The following is a 20,255-nucleotide window of genomic DNA, read 5'->3' on the forward strand; positions in this document are numbered from 1 at the left end:
ATTCAGTGCTTTTAAGACTTTTTAAGACCCCGCGGGAACCCTGTGTGGAAAACAAAAAGGTGATAAGGCAATTTATAGTTAAATGCACTTTATACAGGAAAAAAAAAAAAAAAAGTTTTAAGCCACTGTAATGTTACAGTTGGAACATGAGATTGAGTAATTCTTCGCACACACTTTACAAAATCACTGCACCTCCTCGCAGGGGTTCAATTCGTCACATACTCGGTGGGCCATTCAACTGCCGCTCACTCACCCTCTGCGTCGTAGGCCGTAAGATTAATTGACCCCCCCACCAGCGTGGCATTGACGACCCCTGGCCAGCGAGCATGCGATGTCTGAGCAGCAGGCCTGGCAGTCTGGAGATCCTCCCCAGGATCAGGCCACGTCCTGGGGAGGAGATAGTGGCGTCTCCGACACCCTGACAGCGTCAGGCGTCCCTGGCAGGTTGCGGAGGACTGTAACCCCCAACCCTGTCAGTGACAGTGATGGACTGCCAGAGCTTCCTGATGCTATTTTGCAATCAATGACTTTGTTACATCTTATTTTTACAGTTCAAAATGAGCTTTACATGAGCTTTAATGAGCTTTATATTTTATTGATGCTGCATTAAAAATAGTGCCTACCGATTATTATGGCAATCGTGTAGTGCCGTTTCCAATTCTGTCCCTGGCTTTGAAGAAATTAGCATTGATTTTAAATTTAAAAAAAATAAAAATAAAAAATAAAAATAGTGATAATTCACTGATACGGTATATCGGTTACTCTTTTTAATTCATCTCTGCGGGTCCATTAGACAGAGGTGCTTTTATGAGGGTGTTTTAATGACGTTTTCTTTTTATGTGCACCTTTTATTAACATCCTTTATGTGGCTATGAGGAATTTTTTTATGTGGCTTAAATAACAAAATAATTATTGTATCTAGTAATCATCCATAAAAAAAGTAACTTTCCTAAAATAATTCACTTTGAAAGAAAAAAAAATGCCTTGATGGCCACCTCTGCTAAAATTGCCGACATTCAAAGTTGAACAGATGTGCAATTCAGTGCAATTCTACACATAAAAATATGTATTGAACATTGAACATTAGAAATTGAGGTACCAAAAATTAGGTCAGCTCAAATAATTGGATGAATAATATGCTAAGATAACTTAAAAGAAATTTTCAGCCCATGTTGAGGTGCACACATAAAATTTAAATGTGGTTATAAAAACACATTTTAAAAGTGGCTTTGATGCCATTTAAAACCTGTTGCTGCACCTTATACACTATAAATATCTATATGCACACACCAATCACTTTAAAACACAATAATCAACAGTTGCACCAATCAATACCTCTCACAGTGAACAAAAACGTATTATCGTCATGGCAATCAGTTCAGGGTGTGCCCCGCCTCTTGCCCGGAGACAGCTGGACTAGGTTCCAACATGCTCACCCTAAGTGGTTCAGAAAATGGATGGTTAAATGCAGATTTACTGTATGAGATTATTTTATTGAAATGTGTCGGGGAAATAAGAATGTGTACCTCAAAATAAATTTTGCTCAATGGTGGAGTAGTTGTCCAAAAGAGTTAACTCTCGTCACATTTTGAACAAGAATGAGGGCCTTCAACATTCAAAACAATTTTTGTTGAAGAGCATTTTCATACTAAGTTGCAACAAGGCTCGTCTCATCTCGCCTTCATTAGCGTAGCTGACCCATCGCACTCTGGTGTGGAGTCATTGAGGTGTTAGCATTTTCAATTAGCTCACATCTCCCCACCTACACTCTGCCGGCTCCTCTGTGAGGCAGACGCCGCACAGCGGGGGAAAAGCAACAACAGGGTCATTTGTCACCCCCCTCAAATCCCTCTTTACACATCTGAGCTTGACTAAAAAAAATAAAAACAAAAATGGTGTTAGACAAACATGTAGAACAAGCGAGAAAAAACTAAATGTACACCATTCATTGCCGACTTTTATTTCATCTACGTGTTTTTTTTTGTTTTTTTTTTAAAGCACTTGTTTGCGATACAGACCGAAGAGTTTTTTTTGTTTTGTTTTTTTAAAATGATACACATCATACTGCGCATGTCAAACATTCATGCCAAAGGAGATGATTTCTGACATGGAGCGACTCAAACAGATTTTTAAACAACAAAACAAGACAACACTGCCATTGTTTGGCATCATCGGTGAAAAAACATGAAATTGCAATAAAAACTTTCAGTCTTGAAAATATACAATGCTTGTTTGTGTTTGCGGCCTTGTCATTGAAGTAAGGCAAATTCCATCCTAAAAATCATTAGTCCCCGACAAAAACAAAACACTGATGAGAGGATAATTGAAACCGTGAACAATGAAATTGTTTTTCCACTTTCAACAAAGAACACAAGTTTAAAAAAAAAAAAAAAAAAAATTGAAAGCAGATTTTTTTTTTTTTTTTTTTCCGGCTACATCTTAGAAAGGCAGTGACACCTACAAATCCTATTTTTCTTTTTGGGCAGCAATACAAAATAATTTATCGACAGTCCCACCTTGGGGTTCTGATACCGGTAGAATTGTACTCTATTTCATTAAATGCTGACTTTTTGAGCAGAAATACACTTAAATTAAAGTAATACAAGACAAAGAGCACCTTATCCAACACCCCACGGACAAGTAGATTTTTGGAAGCAAATGGCAGCAACGCTCATTGCACAAAAGTGTAAATGATTGAATGTTTGGCTGTCTAGTCAACAAGGTGGTGTTCTACCTGTCTCCTCACAGAACGGAAGGCTGACCCGCTCATGTCGCCGTTTCAGAACCAGCCGGCCGCTCCTCCTCTGCCTCCTAAAAAAAAAAAATACTCATACAACCATGAAAGTTGCCAAAGCAAATGAGTTCAAATCCACACAGGAGGGTGTGCCTGCAGAGAGCCATCCAACGTCCTGCACTTGCATTTTCAACACATCAAGTCATTCCCAGGGTGAGGGTGTCCATTCACTACTTTCTCCATGTTGTGTGACAGAGTAAGACAGGTAGGGGTTGCGCTTTGGTGGCTGGTGGTGCGTTCGTGGGCGTGGGGGAGGGGAAAACGTCTGACGTTAGAAAGTCTAATAGAGGAGGATGCGGCGCTCGATGGCCTTGCGGCAGATGGGGCACTCGCTCATGCGGTCGCCGCACAACTGGCAGGTACCGTGGCCGCACATGAAGATCATGTTCTTGAGCCGGTCTAGACACACGGGGCACATGGTCTGCGGACGGAACAGAGAGCACATGTTGGTAAAGGAAGTGAAGACTCGTGGCCACTTGTTATGTCTGCACAGTTTACAGGTGTGGTGATAAAATAATTCAAATAGTGAAAGCTACTGTGAGTGCAGAAAATTCCATTTCAAATGGTTACTGCCACCTGTTGATGAAAAATGAAACTGCACACAAACTTCTTCACACACACAACGCGCACGTCACACCAACAGACAGAGGGCGGGAAATTCAAACCCGAATCCAGTCTGAAAATTATTGGCCAGAGGCTTGCAGGAGTACGCATTGTGAACAGCTAAGGTGTTAATCTACGAATTAGAAGATGTTTCAGTCATTAATGGTCAAACAAAAAAGGCTATTGGAGAGATACTTTTGGCCAAATTGTTACAGAGAGCAGCTTTAATATTACCATTTAAATTTAGAATTATTGTTAATACTTTTCTAATACTCTCTTTTGAGAGCGAGAGAAAGTGAGAATGAAGGTTGTATTGTGGGTGAATGCAAAGGTCTAATTTGTAGCCACAAAATAATCCACTATGGCAACAATATTCTAATTTGTGGGCTCAGAATAGGCAAAAAGTGCACACAAAATACTAATTTGTATAAAATGAGTTTAATGAGTGCTTGAAACACTAATTTGTGAGTAAAATACAATTCCTGCATTGAACAACTGGGACACTGGGGGAATCAAATTCATTGCACTACAACTAGCAATCTCAAAATGATCATTTATCAATTATTATTAAGAATTATAAAGTATTGACAATAATAATGTATTCTATTTGCAAGTTATATCTACTCAGTAGCAACATAACAGCATTTTGTGAAACAACAGAGACGGCAGATCCATGGCGAAAACTATAAAACCACAACCAGAGTTTGTGTCCGCTTGCTCATTTTTATGCTGGAGGGAAAATGGGAAATTATCCGTGATGTGCAAGCATTCTTGAACAGTTTTGGAGCCTCAAGCAGGGATGGCAAACACTTGGATCAAGTGCTTGAGATGACAAAGTCCTTTCAAAGCTTGAATATAGCCAGTTTGCATGCCAATGATGATGGTCAATAATCATTTTTGATTGAATTTTGTTGTTCTTGTTCACGCATTTGTCTATTTCTAAACCAAAATCAAACTAAATTGTCAACATTTTTGTCTTTTTTAAATATTTGAATGATTTGAATGAATTCTTCAGAACCCTACTCAAATTGTTTTATGAGAACCACCGCAATTGCCTAAGTTTTTATACAATAATACCAATAATAATGATCCTTGTTCATGATAGATGTGATATAAAACGTTCACCTCTAGTCTGAACACCGACTCACCTGCTCCTTGATGTCCTGCAGCTGCTGCTGGAGCTTCTGAACATCAGCGTTGACATTGGTGTTGTCCTTGTCCCGCTGCAGGGCGGGGATGTTGCCGCTAGCTGTTTGGAGACATCAAAAGCACACACAGACGTTGAAAGGAAACATCCCAAGCTGCCTGCCTTTCTTTTACGACGTGCTCTGCGAGCGAGAGCCATTATATTACAAGCATAAGGAGAAAGCATAAGGAGCACATTTGGCAGAGCAATCCTTTAGCCGCGTGTTGCTGTTTATTAAGAGGTGTCATCTAGCACGGGCAAAATACATTAGGCATGTTCAAGTCTGCAACAACTGTAAAAACACGAGTAGAATGCTGCCATAATGGCTCTTCGGTGCTCTCAATGAGAAGATAATTAAGAGTTAGACATATAGCCTGGCTGGTGAGGTCATGAAAAGCAATACATGAGCTGCATTAAAGGTAATAAGTATCAGTGTTATTGGTATTCATTAAACAAGTTTAATAATATAGTTGGAGTTTGCAGTGGTGTACATTAGGGATCAAATGACATACCAATAAAATGTGATAAAGCGCTAAACCAGGGGTGTCCAAACTTTTTTTGAGGGCTGCATACAAAAAAATAAAAAAAAAAATAAAAAAAAATGGATGGACGCACGGGCCACTTCAAAAGCCTTTGACTTTAATTTATTAAACAAGCTAAACTAAAGCAAGCAATTTAAATTTATTATTTACGTTTTGTTTTAAGTCAGTTTTATAAACTGCTTCATATTTTTATACTAACAAAATCTTTATTCCTACAGGAATTTTAAAGATTTTGTTGTGGCCCATTGATCCTGTATCCCACTAGACTAGAACCACCCCAGCACCTGCACGGAACAGCAACTGAATCCCATCTCCACATTTAAAGCAAGAGCAAATTGTAGTGAGAGGAGGATTATTATTAATACAGTTACAGTCAGTTAAATCTGACTGACTCAGAGCAGAAATTGGAAGAAACTTTTTGATTGTAAAAAAATATATATATTTTTTAAAAAGATTCTGTCGCGTCTTCGGCAAAGTGTGAGTGAGCTTCGTCGTGTGGAGGCTGTTTTGCTACATACAAGAGGTCTGATATAATGTTAAAAAAACAAAACAAAAACAAAACAAAACAAAAAACAATCGTTTGCAAATTGTGCAGGAAAACTGTTGCCGTAAAGTTAAGAGTATGCGGAGGCTAAAGACGAGGATGACATAGAAGCAGCTCATGATGTTGGAGGTGAACAAAAGTTCATTAATTACTGGAGCACTCTTCATTAGACACTCCTTATCGGGGGGGGGGGGGGCAAACAAACAAACAAAAAAAACAGATGGTGGTTGGTTAATACTGAAGCGGTCGCGTATTTTTTGGCCAAGACAAACAATCCGCGGTGTTTATTTTACCGTGACCGGTAATTCGCCATCTAGTTCACGCGTGTTTGTGATGCTAACCGACCGCTAAGCTAACATACTCTCTTTTTTTTTTTTTTTTTTTGAAGAGCTCAGAATTGTTCATTCGGTAGTCTTACCGATTCAACGTCTTGTCATCATTGCTCTTTTCCTTTTTTTTTTTTTTTTTTTTTTTTTTTTTTTTTTTTTTTTTTTTTTTTTTTTTTTTGTGTGTGTGTATGTGTGCGTGCGTTTGCGTGCGTGCGTTTGCGTGCGTGCGTGCGTTTGCGTGTGTGCGTTTGCGTGCGTTTGCGTGCGTGCGTGCAAATACGTATAAATTTATACTCATTCATTCACCTAAAACCTTATAAATATCCCATTACCCTTCGCCTTAACCAGGTACTTCAGAATCTTGCCAGAGTCGTGAGATTTAAATGGTCAGGAGACCAGAGAAAAGGTCAGAAAAAAAAGAAATAAAGAGAAAAGAAAGGTAAATCAAAGTGACATCCAGCACCGACCAAACACTTCCTGCCTTCCCCATGATTACAAAATCAAAGTCTTACGCCAACCCCGGAAGCCTCTAAATTCCAGCAAATTTAGCGAGATCTCAAGAGCCCAGAGGAAAAACTAAAGAGAGGAAGGAGGGAAGGATCGATAAGGCAGAGTGAGATCAATAGAAGCCAGTACATCCAATCCATCAAAGTGAAGTCCAGCACCAACAAGACCCCTCCTGCGTGGTTACAAAACCGGAGTCTTATGCCAACCCCAGAAACCTCATACTTCTAATAAATTAAGATCTCAAGTGACCAGAGGAAAAACTAAAGAGAGGAAGGAGGGAAGGATAGATAAAGAAAAGTGAGAACCACAGACACCAGCACCAACTGATTCAAGGGGCTGTGGGAGGGAGAGGGTACTTCTGTTGAGTTTCAGTAGATGCTGGTGCGACGGATCTGGCATGCATAAGGACCACCACCAAAGAGAGAAGCCGTCAACCGCGGTCCAGCAAAGCGAGCACCCCCCCCCCCCCCCCCCACCCCCCCCGGAATCCCCAGGCCGCGGCAGCACCAAGGCCACCCCCAAGCCACCCGAGCGGACACCGGTCAGCGAGCCGACCCAGATACCCGGAACACCCCCGCCCCAGCCCCGGCCCACACCCCCGAGCCCAAGGCCGCAGAACGAGGCCCAGCGGGCCCCCACAGCGCCCCACCGGTCCCCAGCCCCCATCCCCCCACGACCCCCCCGCACCCCACCCAAACCCGCCATCCACCACGACCCAGGCCCCACCACCCCCGACCCCCAAACCCCCGAACACACCCCGACCCCCAGCACCCAACCCCCCACCCACCCATACCTCCACCCCCCCCCCAAACAAGCCGCCCCCCCCCCGACGGCCGCCACCCCCCCCCCCGCGAACCCGGCCCCCCGCGAGAACCCCCCACCCCCCCCCGGAAACCGGCACCGGGCAGCAGCGCAGAGAGGGAAGATGTGCCCACCCCACCTCCAGCCGCGCGAGATTTGCACCGCGGCGGGAGGGGGGAAGCAGAGGAGGAAGCACCAGGGGAGAAGGCGGGACACCAGAACACCGAGCCCGGTGGGGAGAGGCCCCGGTCGTCACGCCAGAGTACAAGTGACACCTAACCCTGTTACTGAGTCCGCCAGCTCGCCGACTGGCGAGCTCTACCCTTACACCGTGAATGTGGCCCCACCCAGTGTATATACAAGTGTGTGCGTGTGGTGCATTAAAATTGGGAGCAGGTGAGTCGGAGCAGAGGGAAAAAATTTCCCCTACTCCGACACACCCGTATCCCCCCCCAAAAAATGAATATGTATATGTGTGGTGCATTAAAAAAGGGAATGGAGGGACAAAGTGGTGGGGCAGGGACACAAATGGGGGGGACCACAGCGCTGCCAGGCACTGCAGTCCATCCCCTCTGATGGCTCCCCGCCCCAACTCACCCCTCCCCTTGGACGTGAGGTGCATTAAAATTGGAGGGGAGTTGAAGGGTGAAGACGGTGTTTCCACCCTTCCCCACCCCACCAAGAAATGTGTTGTGTGCCCTATGTGTATATTTACAAAGTGTATAGTGCAAGCTAGTGAAGTGAGTAAGAGGAGCGACCAGCGGGGCCTCACCCAACCCGGCGGGTGTAGGTGGCACGCCCGCCCCCCAGCACCCCCACCCCCCGCCGCCCCCCACCTCATCCACCCGGCACCACAATGGGCGGACAGCCAGCGCAGCAGGGCTACCGGACAGCCCACCAGCCACCGGGGCCCGCCCGGGGCACCAGGAGTTATACCGGAGCGGGGCAGGCCCCAAACCCTCGCCCGGCCCCCGGAGCCCGACGCCCGGGCCGGGGAGGGAGCCCCAGGCCCAGGGAGAGGGAGGGGGAGGGGCCGCAGGGCAGACAGGGAAGGGGGGGGGGGGGGCGGGGGAAGCGGGGAGAAGACGACAAGAAGGCGAAAGGGCGGCTGCAGGGCAGGAGGCGGGGGGGGAGAGGAGGAGGGAGGGCGACAAGGGAAAAGGGACCGGGAGGCAGAGGAGGATGGGCGGGAGGAGGCGAGGAGGGAGAGGCGACGGGGGGGAGGAAGGGGGAGGGGAGAGGGAACCACGGGGCACACCGGAGGCCCACCCACCCCGAACCGCGCCGCCGGGCACGGAGCAGCGGACCGCGCCGGGACGGCACCGCCCCGGGCACCAGGGGAAGCACCCCAACACCGCACCCCACAGGGGGCCCAGGGAGCGGCCAAGACGCAACCGCCACCGAGCAGACAACGGGGGGGGGGGGGGGGGGGGGGCAGAACCACCCCCGCCCGACCACAGGGGACGGCGTCAAGAAAATTGACTAATTAGCATGCAGTAACACCAAGTGTTGATGCTTAGTGCCCACTAGAAATAGATCTTAAGGAGTTATTGAGTATAGTGTCGTATAGTGTGGTATGCTCGAGCCCACTAGCAGCAACTAGGTTCCTGACTATATAAAAATAAAAACAATCAGATACAAAATACCAAATACAGGAGCAGCGAAAACAGAAGTTGTAACGATGTGGTGGCTCTCGTTAACAGGCAGAATCTTGGCAGGATTAAGTTGCCAAATTGAGATTAAAATATTCTATGTACATAGACCATATTTGTTTAAATCTTGATACTTGATTTTTATTTAAGGCAGAGATTTTTTCCATTGAGATATAATTTATTAGTAAGTTTAACCAGTGGTCGATATTTAGAGATTGTTTATTTTTCCAATTGACAAGGATTATTTTTTTAGCAATAGTAAGGGCTATAAATATAGATTGAGATTGTTTACATGGTCGCTCAGTTATTGTTAAGTCACCTAGTAAACACAGTCTTGGAGATAAAGGAAGCCTACAGTTTAATATATCAGCGAGCTTTTCCAAGATTTTAGTCCAGAAATGCAGCACTGGAGTACATGACCATAAAGCATGAAGATAAGTATCGGCAGTGTTTTGTGAGCACTGGAGACAAATGTCGGAGTCAGAGAGTCCCATTTTTTTCATCATATATTGTGTAATATATGTTCTATGAAGTATCTTATATTGGATAAGTTGCAAATTTGTCTGTTTGGTCATTTTAAATACATTTTCACAGATTTGGGTCCAAAAGTCTGGTTCCGGAACTATAGACAAGTCTTTTTCCCATTTTAAAGTCGGTAAATACGTTTTATTTGTGTATAAAAATAACTTATATATTTTTGATATTTTCTTTATTGTTGTTGGAGAAAGCTTTATAATATCTTTAGCTAAGACAGGCAGTTGGAGCGTATCTTGAAGTGTTGGGATTTGTTTCTTAACCATATTTTTAACTTGCAGATAATGTAAGAAATTTCCCTTTTTTATTTCATATTTCTGGACCAAGTTTGTATATGATATAAACTTATTATCTGAGAAAAGATGATGAAGGTGTGTAATTCCTTTCTGCTCCCATAGGCTTAAATGGAACGACTGATTATTAAGTTGAAAGTCGGGGTTATGCCAAATGGGAGAGAGCCCACAGGGCGCCAATTGGGAGTTTGTAATTTCTAATGCCTTCCACCAGGCAGTCAGGGTGGCGGCTATCATTGGGTTTTTAAAACAATTATGTCGTCTTATTGATTTTGTAATAAAGAGTAAATCTGACAGTCTAAGATTATTACAATCCTTCTGCTCCAATTCCAACCAACAGTTAGTATCTCTGTTGGGTTGTGTCCATAGCACAAGATATTGTAGTTGATTAGCTAGATAATAGTACATAAAGTTTGGTGCCTCTAAACCTCCTTTAGATTTACTTTCCTGAAGAGTAGATAGACTAATTTTGGCTTTTTTTTTATTCCAATAGAATTTTATGATAGCAGAGTCCAGCGATTGGAACCAGTTAGACGTAGGTTTAAATGGAATCATTGAAAATAAATAATTAATCTTTGGTAAAACTTTCATTTTTATAGTAGCTATCCGTCCTATTAAAGAGATCGGAAGATTATTCCAGCGTTCCAGGTCACTACGGATACTATCCAATAATGGTGAAAAATTTAAAGAAGTTAATTCAGTTAACTTAGGTGAAATTTTAACACCTAAGTATTTTAAATTACCTGTAGGAAAGGAGTAGTGTGGATCCTGACTTGTAGGATTCCATGAATTTTCTGTAATAGGTAATAATGTTGATTTTGTCCAGTTAATAGAGTAATCTGATAAGTGAGAGAATTTAGTTATTAATTTAAATGCTTCCCCTAGCGAAATAGCAGGTTCTTCTAAATAGAGTAATATATCATCGGCATATAGATTAATTTTATGTTCTATTGTCCCGGAGTGGATTCCTTGGATCCGTCTATCCTGACGTATAGCTAATGCAAGCGGCTCAATAAATATAGCAAATAATAAAGGAGAAATTGGGCACCCTTGTCTTGTTCCCCTTTGTAAAGTAAAACTCTGTGATGTAATCCCATTAGTAGTAACTGTAGCTTTAGGAGAATCATATAATATTGAGACCCATTGAATGAATGACTCCCCGAAGCCGAATTTATTTAAGACAGCAAAGAGGAAGGACCAGTTAACTTTATCGAATGCTTTTTCTGCATCCAGCGAAATAACAACTGCCTTTTTATCATGCCGCTGTGACATACTAATCAAGTTAAAGAGTCTCCTAATATTATTAGTAGAATGACGACCTTTAATAAAACCTGTTTGATCACTATGAATAATTGTCGAGATTACCGTCTCTAATCGAGATGCCAAGGCCTTAGCGATAATTTTAATATCGGTATTAATTAGTGATATCGGTCGGTAACTTGACGGGAGGGTAGGGTCTTTTTCTGGCTTTAATAAAAGTTTAATTGCTGCTATATTCATATCTTGACGTATATCACCTTTACTTTTAATTTCAGTTACTACTCTTAGAAATAATGGAGCAAACATTAACCAGAAATGTTTAAAAAATATAGCCGGAAAGCCGTCTGGACCAGGTGCTCTGCCATTAGGCATACTGTCTAAAGCACGATACAACTCATCTATAGTAAGCGGGGTATCGAGAATATCTTTATGTTCAATAGATAACTGAGGTATATTTAAGCTGTTTAGGAATTCCTCAATATATTCAGGGTTAGGTCTATTAATTTCTGTGTATAGATTTCGATAATAGTTATAAAAAATATGGTTAATTTCTTCTGGTGATTGTGTGCATTCACCATTTATATCTTTAATAGCCGTTATAAGAGATTTTTCCCGATTCCGTTGAAGTTGATTTGCCAGGAATTTACCTGATTTATTATTATGTTCAAAATTATTATATCTCAACTGTTGTATTATAAACTCTGTCTTTTTAGATAACATGTTATCTAACTGTATTTTTATATTCTGTAGTTCTATCCATATTTGATTATTTGGGTTTAATACATATTCATCCGTTAGTTGTTTAATTTTATCTTCCAGGTATTTTTCTAATTTTTGATCCTGTTTCTTTTTATAAGTTGAATATGATATAATTTTCCCTCTAATTACCGCTTTCCCTGCTTCCCAGAGAAGAGATGGAGATATATTTGGAGAGTCATTTATTTCCAAAAAATCTGCCCACTCCCTTCTAATAATTTTATCAAACTCTACGTCTTTCAGTAATGAGATGTTAAAACGCCATATCGGGGGAGGTTTAAAGGTAGAGTCAATTTGTAGAGTGAGGGAGACTGGTGCATGATCACTTATAATTATAGAATGTATTTTTATAGCAGTTTTATCAACAATAGAATTATTTGTAAGGAAAAAATCAATTCTTGAGAATGATCGGTGCACAGCAGAGAAGAAAGTAAATTCCTTCTTAGTTGGGTTTTGAAGTCTCCAGCCATCGCTGAGGCCAAAATCCTCCATATACTCATCTATTACTTTAGCGGATCGTAATCGCCTTGTATATATCGTATTATTAGAACGATCTATTAACGGGTTCAAGACCGTGTTAAAATCACCTCCAATAATAATAGTAGAATTTGTTGCTAAATCGAGTAACCGAGAGAAAAATTCATGGAAAAAATCAGGGTCATCATTATTTGGGGCATATAAATTACCAATTGTATATACTTTATTAAATATAGTTACCTGGATAATAATATATCGGCCCTCTAAATCTGTTACTATATTATTTAGAGTAAAGAATAAATTCTTATGTATAAGTATAGAGACACCTCTTTGTCTACTATTATAGGAGGCAGAGTAAACTTGACTAAAATTTTTATCTATAAATAATTTTTCTTCTGATTTTTGTAAGTGGGTTTCTTGTAGGAGACAAATATCTGCCTTAAATTTTGAGAGATGGTCTAAAATTTTTATTCTTTTTGCCTGGGAGCGAGCGCCACACACATTCCAGGAGACCAGAGCTAATTTCTGCATACAAGCAATATAGACTCAGTCTTATGTATACATCTATATAAGCTGCTTATTAATATTAACATATTGTAGGATAGCAAAAGAGTAATTAGGCAATTTATATAATTTATATAAAGAGAGAGATAGCAAGTAGATAAGTATAATAGTGAAGAAACGTGGGGGGAAGTGAGTGTGAAGGAAATCTGTGGGGGATTCAACATAACAATACACCAGTAAATGGTGACCTAAGCGAGATTATTATTATTATTATTAATTTATTTTTTTAAGAATATATTTCTATATTATTATTATTATTATTATTATTACTTTATAGCCTATGCATAATATAAATTCATATTCTATTTCGTAACCCATTATCCATACATATACATACATATACATATACATATATATACATATATACACATATACATACACATACATATACATATACCTACGTCAAATAATCACACAATGCTCGGCTCTACCAATTGTCAGTTAGAACAGCCAAGGGGTCGAGGTTGGGTTTCGGAATAGCTGGCCGTCGATATATAATTTATCAACGACCATCGAAGTCCGTTTACCCTCCTGTCTATTTTGTTTCATGATAGGAAACAGTACTTTTCGCCGCTCGTTTATCTCTCTTGGGAATTGATCATTCATCCCGAAAGATGTCCCTTTGAGCTCCCGTCCTTTACTTTTTACCAATTCTTTATGTTTAAAATGTTCGAACTTAGCAATAATAGGACGGGGCTTATTGCCCTTACGAGCTCCGAGCCGGTGTACACGGTGAAAAGAGATATTATTTACCGTCTCCTGTGGGATCTTTAGCGATGATGTCATGAATTTTTTTATCTCACCCTCTGGATTATCTGGAGAATTTTCGGATATACCTGAGAATATTAGATTTTCCCGCATACTACGGGATTGAACATCTAAGACCGTTTCCTTTAGCATTTTATTTTCCTTTTTAATCGTCTCCAACTCGGCTGTGACAGCGACGAGAGAGGAGCGTAGCTCGGAGTTATCGCATTGGAGATCGCTTACCTGTTGGCTAACGAATTCCAAACTTGCCTTTAATTCTTTGACGTCCTCGCGGATAAGACAGAGGACGTCAAGTTTTTTATTTATGGAATCCAGCATACTCACCGATACGTCGGCGGTTGCTAAATCGTCCGTGTCTGTTGACGAGTCATTTTTCCTTTTTTTTTTCGAAGGATTATCCCGACTGGCCGCCGGCTCATCCATCGCGCAGCTATAAAAATGATCGTCAATAAAACGTTCGAGGTCGTCCACACTGGATAATATTTCCGATCTTTCTTAGAAAAGAAAAAAATCGAATTTATCTAATCATTAAATTCGGGTTTAATTAGAAATATAAAGCTAATTCTATTTTAGCAGCAGAGCGCCGCCATGTTAGATTTTCCCAGTCTCGCTACCGGTCACGCGATAGTCACAGCATCTCGCGATGGGAAATGTTAACATACTCTCAACGAGACGGCGTGTGCGTTGCTGTCGCATAGTGGCGTAAACATGCACATTTGTGTTTTTTACACCCGCTAGTAATGTCTACAAGCAATCACGACATTTTGTCGCTCCTCTGATTAACCAATCAGAGACATTCATGGCAAAATAACGCTCGCAGGAGGGTTGTTGGTTGAGGCAAAAAATAAACACTGCCAAAAGAATCGCAGCGGGAGAACTATTTTTTACCAATACACTTGCCTGCGGTGTACAAAGCATGACGTCACAAACTGGCTGCTACCGTATCATTGGCGATTCCCCCCCACAACACGAGGCTCAACCACACAGGAGAAAATAATGGACTTTTTGACTCATGCAATTTGCCAATGACTTCTGAAGGTATGTGCTTTCATTGTAATTGCTAAGTAAATGTGCTTTAAGTAGTTATGTTACAATTTGCCGGGTAAAACACTACCTGGCCTGTTTTTATTTCCATTTTATTCCATTACAGTTGCTATTTTTGCACTTTGTTTATATTTCAATTGTGGGGAAAAAAAGGTGGCTTAAATATTGTTGCTGCAATAAAAGTACTATTATTCCGAAGTGACAATCACAAATCTATTGTTCAGTAATTATTAGCAATGTCGTCACCGCAAATTACTTTGAAATATCGTGATATAATTTTTAGGCCATATCACCAACCCCTAATTGTGATCTATCATAATCGTGATTTTCAAACAATTTAATCTCCATATGCCATATATACTCAAATTGTGGTCTCCACAAATAAGCATATAGTGCACTTAAAAAAAATACACCACATATAAAACACTTTTTTTCCCCAATCATACGATTATTGCAGCCAGAGCTCTGTGTGGAAAAAAAAAAAAACCTACATCTTTTGTTTCAGATTAAATTTGATTGTGCAAGTAGCTAGTGAGTCTACATGCATCAGCGCTTACCACTATAGTGTGTGTGCGTGTGCATGTGTGATGCTAGAAGAAAAAGGGGGAGGGGGCATAAGGGGGGCCAGGGCAGCAGTGTGGTCAAAGCGCTGATAAGGGAGAGGGGATGGTGGAGGCATACTTACACCAACTTAGTGCCAGATTGTTGGGCTGGAGAAGATCCTGCGATCCCCCTGCCATAGAATTAGAGCTTCCTGCTGGGAATAACCAGTCACATTGTTACAGCAGCTATAAGCTAGAAGCTGGCCTGTAGGACCAGCGGAACTACTCGCTACAAGCCTCTAAAGTGAGGTTCAAAGAGAGATTTGAAGAAGAAGCCAGCAGGAAATAAGAGGGGGAAACAGAACCTTTGATTGACTCGCTAGCATTTCATGCACCTGATTATAAAAAGTTGGTGTTGCTGGGATTAGAGAGGGGGGTGGGGATCAATTTTTAATGCTGCCCCTTGCATGGGTGTATGCTTGCTAACCCCCAAGCCAACCCCCCCATGCGGAGACATCATGAATAGAAATAAATACATCAGTGAACTTGCAACAGTTTCCCTTTTAACTCAACACAAAACAGAATATGTGAGATGTACAACTGAACCAGAGATGTGGACCATAAAAACAATAAAAGGCTTCGTGGCTCAGAGACAAGATGGGAGTGTGAATGCAACCTGATAAAAATATTTACACGGTTTGTTAAAACAGACATCACATTCATATTCACACTCTGTCATATAGTATTTACATTCACGTGAGCTCCTATTATAGAAAATATAACCCTATTTCAAAACTATTTTCCCCTTTATGACAAAGTATATTCATTAATATAGATTAACATAGCAAATCATAAACATTGATGATTTAAAATTGATGAAAATAGTGATGCAAACATAAGATAGGACATGCTTAAAACAAGGCAGCAGCAGCAGGAGGGAAAAAAAAGAAGTCAAGAAAGAAACGTTAAAGGAATTAAAAGGGAACGTGTGGAAGATTCACTCACTAATGTCATCATCATCATCATCATCCACATCATCATCATCTGCGGCATCATCATCATCCTCCATACCTTTCCCCCCACAACAAAGCACGAAGGGGGTGCGGCGCTCCACCACAGCCCGACACTGTACGCACTTCTTCATGAGGCTGGCACAGTCTGGACGGACAAACGGCAAAACGGTTAACATCTCCTTCCTTTCCATCCGATGTCAACATTTTGACATGCGCAACTTACTCTCACAAGCGCACATGTGGCCGCAGGGCTGGAACAGCACAGCCGCCTTTTTGTCGGAGCACACCACGCACTCTTCAATCTGCAAGTGACACACAAAGGGAATGAACCAATAAATAAATAAATACCTCTCCCTAAATAGATGCCTAACTCCAAATAAGAAAATGTTTCCTACTAGAGAGCTAGATTAGAGGTTAGAGGGGCAAAAGTAAAGTGACATATGTGGATAGGAAGTGAAAGAAATTAATAAAATATGGATTTGGGTTCGAGATACCTTGGTGCGTGACTGGACCTGATCTTTGCAGATGAGACACTTCTTGACACGCGGTGAGCAGAGGGAGCACGTGGCGATGTGCCCGCAAGGCCCGAAGAGAGTGTCTCTCTTCATGTCCGAGCACACCATGCACTCCTCCAGGGACTCCATGTTGCTGTTCAGAGACGGGCTGCGCGTGCCCACTTGGCCACTGTGAAATCACAGGAGTCAACACTTGTGGTTAAGATGAAGAAACCTCATTCACATCATATCATCAAATAATATGAGTGTCAGTATGCTTATCGTTTACTTTTCTATTTTGTCACATTTTGGCAAAGAAGTATGAGGCTACTGTACTTTCTGTGGATAAATGTCCCTAGCACATCCCTTGCTCATTTTCATTTAATGAGATGGGGAACTTGGACCTCAACCTCCAAAACAAATTACCTCTTAAATTGTTATACACTTTTTTCCAAGCAGTTTTTTTTTTCTTTCTTTCTGGCAATCAATCAACATAAAAAACAAACACTTTTGGTTGTGCAAAGAAATCATTTAAAGCATCTTCTAGATTTATCCATTTGTATATTCTTGGTTTTAAATTTCAATTGTATGTTATTTTTGTATTTTTTTTTTAAATAATAAATAAAAAATAAATCCAATTGTATCTTTGTAAAAATAATTAGGCATTAATATGGTTTGCACATCATTAGGTGTAAATTTACAATTGCAATACTTTCAAAGTATTAATAACTTAAACAAGACATTTTAACAATCCTTCCTTTGTTTTAAATGTTGATATATAGTCATTTGTACTAATTACTTTGTATGATATTGACTATTCTAATATATATTGTACCTAAATTATTGCAGTTTTAAATACCATTCAAAATTAGTTTAAAAAAAAAAAAAAAGTACAATTGTATCATCATTGGAAAAAAAGGATGGATAATTAGTAATGAAATATAGTTGGTGTCAGGCTAAATAAAACCTTGCAAATCCAAAATTGTCACTGTAGGTGCAGTTTGCTGCGTGTTTCGGCTTACGCGTAAATACTGTACTTTATCATAGTTGTTAGTAATCCACTTGAGTTCGTTCTTGTCTTTAAGATTGATTTAATTACTAACAAAACAAATATACAGTGAGACACGGTAAGAAAAACGTGCGTCTCCGCAGCTCAACACTGCTTGACTGAACTTCTTACTGAACACAACATTCATCATCATAAGTAATAACATACATCATCGTAAAGAAAGAATCGGATCATAACTATAACTTTTGTCCTTTGTCCTTTGTCCTGTGGCTTGTAACCCATACAGTCACTTTTCAAGAGGCCCCAAAAACGGCTTGTTCAAACATTGCATCATCAAAACACTTTTGATTGGTTAATAATAATAATAATAATAATAATAATAATAATAAAAACAGACACCCACACATGTGGACTCACCAAAAGTATAGATTTTAGGGGGAAAATAAAATAAAATAAAATAATAATAATAATAATAATAATTTAAAAAAAAAGGAAATTTTGCCAACGTGACTTCGAATTTTGACCTGACACCAGTGATGTTTTTTTCTATATTAGGGTCAATGGGTTCTTTGCACAAATCCATTACCTCCTGAACTCATTACCACTCCTTCATTTCCTGTCTTTCATGAGTGGACAAGATGATTAATCCAGGTGTGCCTGATCTCAGTCACGACAACGGCAATGGACAGACACACCTGGATTAATCAGTTTGTCCAATCATGAAAGACAGGAAACAAAGGAGTGGTTTTAAGTTCAGGAAGTAGTCAAACTGTGCAAAGAGCCCATTGTCATTTTTAACAATGACAATCATTAAATGATTAGATATTTCTTCACTGTAAAAAAACAGAAATTGCTAATCAATACATTTAAGACATTTTTGATTAATCTATCTTTTAAAATTAACAACCAATGACTAATACATACATTTTCAAATGTAATACAATTATAGATAGCATTTTAAAACATTACCTAACATACACATTATGCAATAATATATTGACCCTAAAGGGTGAATCAATTTCAATCAAAATTAATTACGGGAATTATGTGTGTGACAATTCTTCAATTTGCTTGAATCCAACAACGAATCATTTGGTGATTGAGACCATTGATACGAGGTTGACTTTTATTCCAGTTAGAGTCCTACTGCGGGCGTTTACCTGCTCTTCTCTTTGTGGCATTTGGCCAGAGCCTTGCAGAGGCTGGGGTCAGGACACAGGTCCAGGGGCGACTGGCCCTTCTTGTTACGAATGGTCAGGTCGGCTCCGTTGGCGGCCAGGAAGCAGGCGATGGATGCCGCGCTCTTCTTCTCCGCCCCCTGGGTGCCTAAGCCCATGATTAACTGCAGAGAGCCAGACAAACAAACAAACGAATGGGCGGTGAGCCATTGTAGACAGAACCAGATGATCCATGTCAGTGTGTGATCAGATCACAAGCAATTACCCAATCTGAGACATGTTTTAAGAAGCCTCTCTGGCAGCGTAGCCACATCAAAAATCTCATTATCGCAACATCCCCTTCTCAGTCAGAGTGCGACAGTCGTCAGCATGTAGCTAATTCAATTCTCATCTCGAGGGAGGGAACGCCACGTGAGAGCAAACCAGTGCACACACCTCGATTAGGCCCCTGTCGTCTTTGACCAAGGATACGGGTAAGGAGCCATGGGGCATGACAGAAAAGGAGATCCAAGAAGTAAAGCGGGATATATGCAGTGTTGCCTCGTTTATCACGGATGTTAACTACCCGGGATAATGGAAAACCGCGTTTATAAAAAATAAATAAATACCTTTAATTATTTATACTTTTTCATTTTGGTTTAATTTTTATTTTTATAAATGGTTTTTCATTCATCACGTTCTTTTTTTTCATTTACATTCATTTTTTTGTTCGTTTGTTTTTAATTTACTTATTAGACAGCACAGTATATATTTTTTCATTTCCTATATATGTTTTTTGATTTTGGTATGATTTTTAGTTTATTAAAGTGCTGTCAAACGATTACAATTTTCAATCTGATTAATCACACTCTAAATTACTTGCGTATTCGCGCGATAGAAATACAAAAAACGGTAATATTTTGACATTAACGCATTTTATGTTATGAATGTCATTTGCAAACATTGATTAAATGCATGTACACAATTGCATGCATGCATGCGTGTATTGCTCAAAATGTAACAGCATCATATCAATTGGGTGCAATTCAGCAATTATAAATTAATTAAACACAAATTACTTTTGTTTTATCTAAAGGCCCCGTCGGGGTGTTTTTTCAAGGGAAATTTACCACCAAGCACACCAACTGGAGTCACCCCACTCATTTTGGAACAACAGGCGTAGGAAATGCCGTGCATTGACCTAATCACTGACCTGCGCAGCCTTCAATGTAACCATCCGCGTTTACGTTCAAGGCTCAAGTGCGGTCCAAAAAATAGTGCGATTAATATGCGTTAATATGTGATTAATGCGACATTTTTCTGTGATTAATTAATCTATTAACGCTTTAACTTTGACAGCCCTAGTTTATTATAAATGCATTTGCA

The 20,255-nt window shown here is 40.4% G+C and overlaps 1 protein-coding gene across 7 annotated transcripts in view; it reads right to left on the reverse strand.

The window, feature by feature from the left end:
- Positions 1-1,937: 1,937 nt before the first annotated feature.
- The window catches only part of mib1 (MIB E3 ubiquitin protein ligase 1), an 80,331-nt gene continuing 62,013 nt past the window's right edge, over positions 1,938-20,255 (reverse strand). For 2 of the 7 annotated variants that reach the window (XM_077518429.1, XM_077518411.1), the window contains 7 exons: positions 18,873-19,054; positions 16,704-16,893; positions 16,433-16,511; positions 16,202-16,354; positions 15,340-15,411; positions 4,546-4,646; positions 1,938-3,215 (listed from right to left, as the gene is read on the reverse strand). In XM_077518429.1, the coding sequence (XP_077374555.1) occupies positions 3,075-3,215; positions 4,546-4,646; positions 15,340-15,411; positions 16,202-16,354; positions 16,433-16,511; positions 16,704-16,893; positions 18,873-19,054 (918 nt within the window). In that variant the 3' untranslated portion in view covers positions 1,938-3,074. Of the gene's footprint in view, positions 3,216-4,545; positions 4,647-15,339; positions 15,412-15,742; positions 16,002-16,201; positions 16,355-16,432; positions 16,512-16,703; positions 16,894-18,872; positions 19,055-20,255 lie in introns of those variants that run through there. The other 5 variants (XM_077518441.1, XM_077518435.1, XM_077518420.1 and 2 more) reach the window with 5 other exon arrangements.

The sequence above is a fragment of the Festucalex cinctus genome, chromosome 1 (genome assembly GCF_051991245.1).
Source record: "Festucalex cinctus isolate MCC-2025b chromosome 1, RoL_Fcin_1.0, whole genome shotgun sequence".
Lineage (NCBI taxonomy): Eukaryota > Metazoa > Chordata > Actinopteri > Syngnathiformes > Syngnathidae > Festucalex > Festucalex cinctus.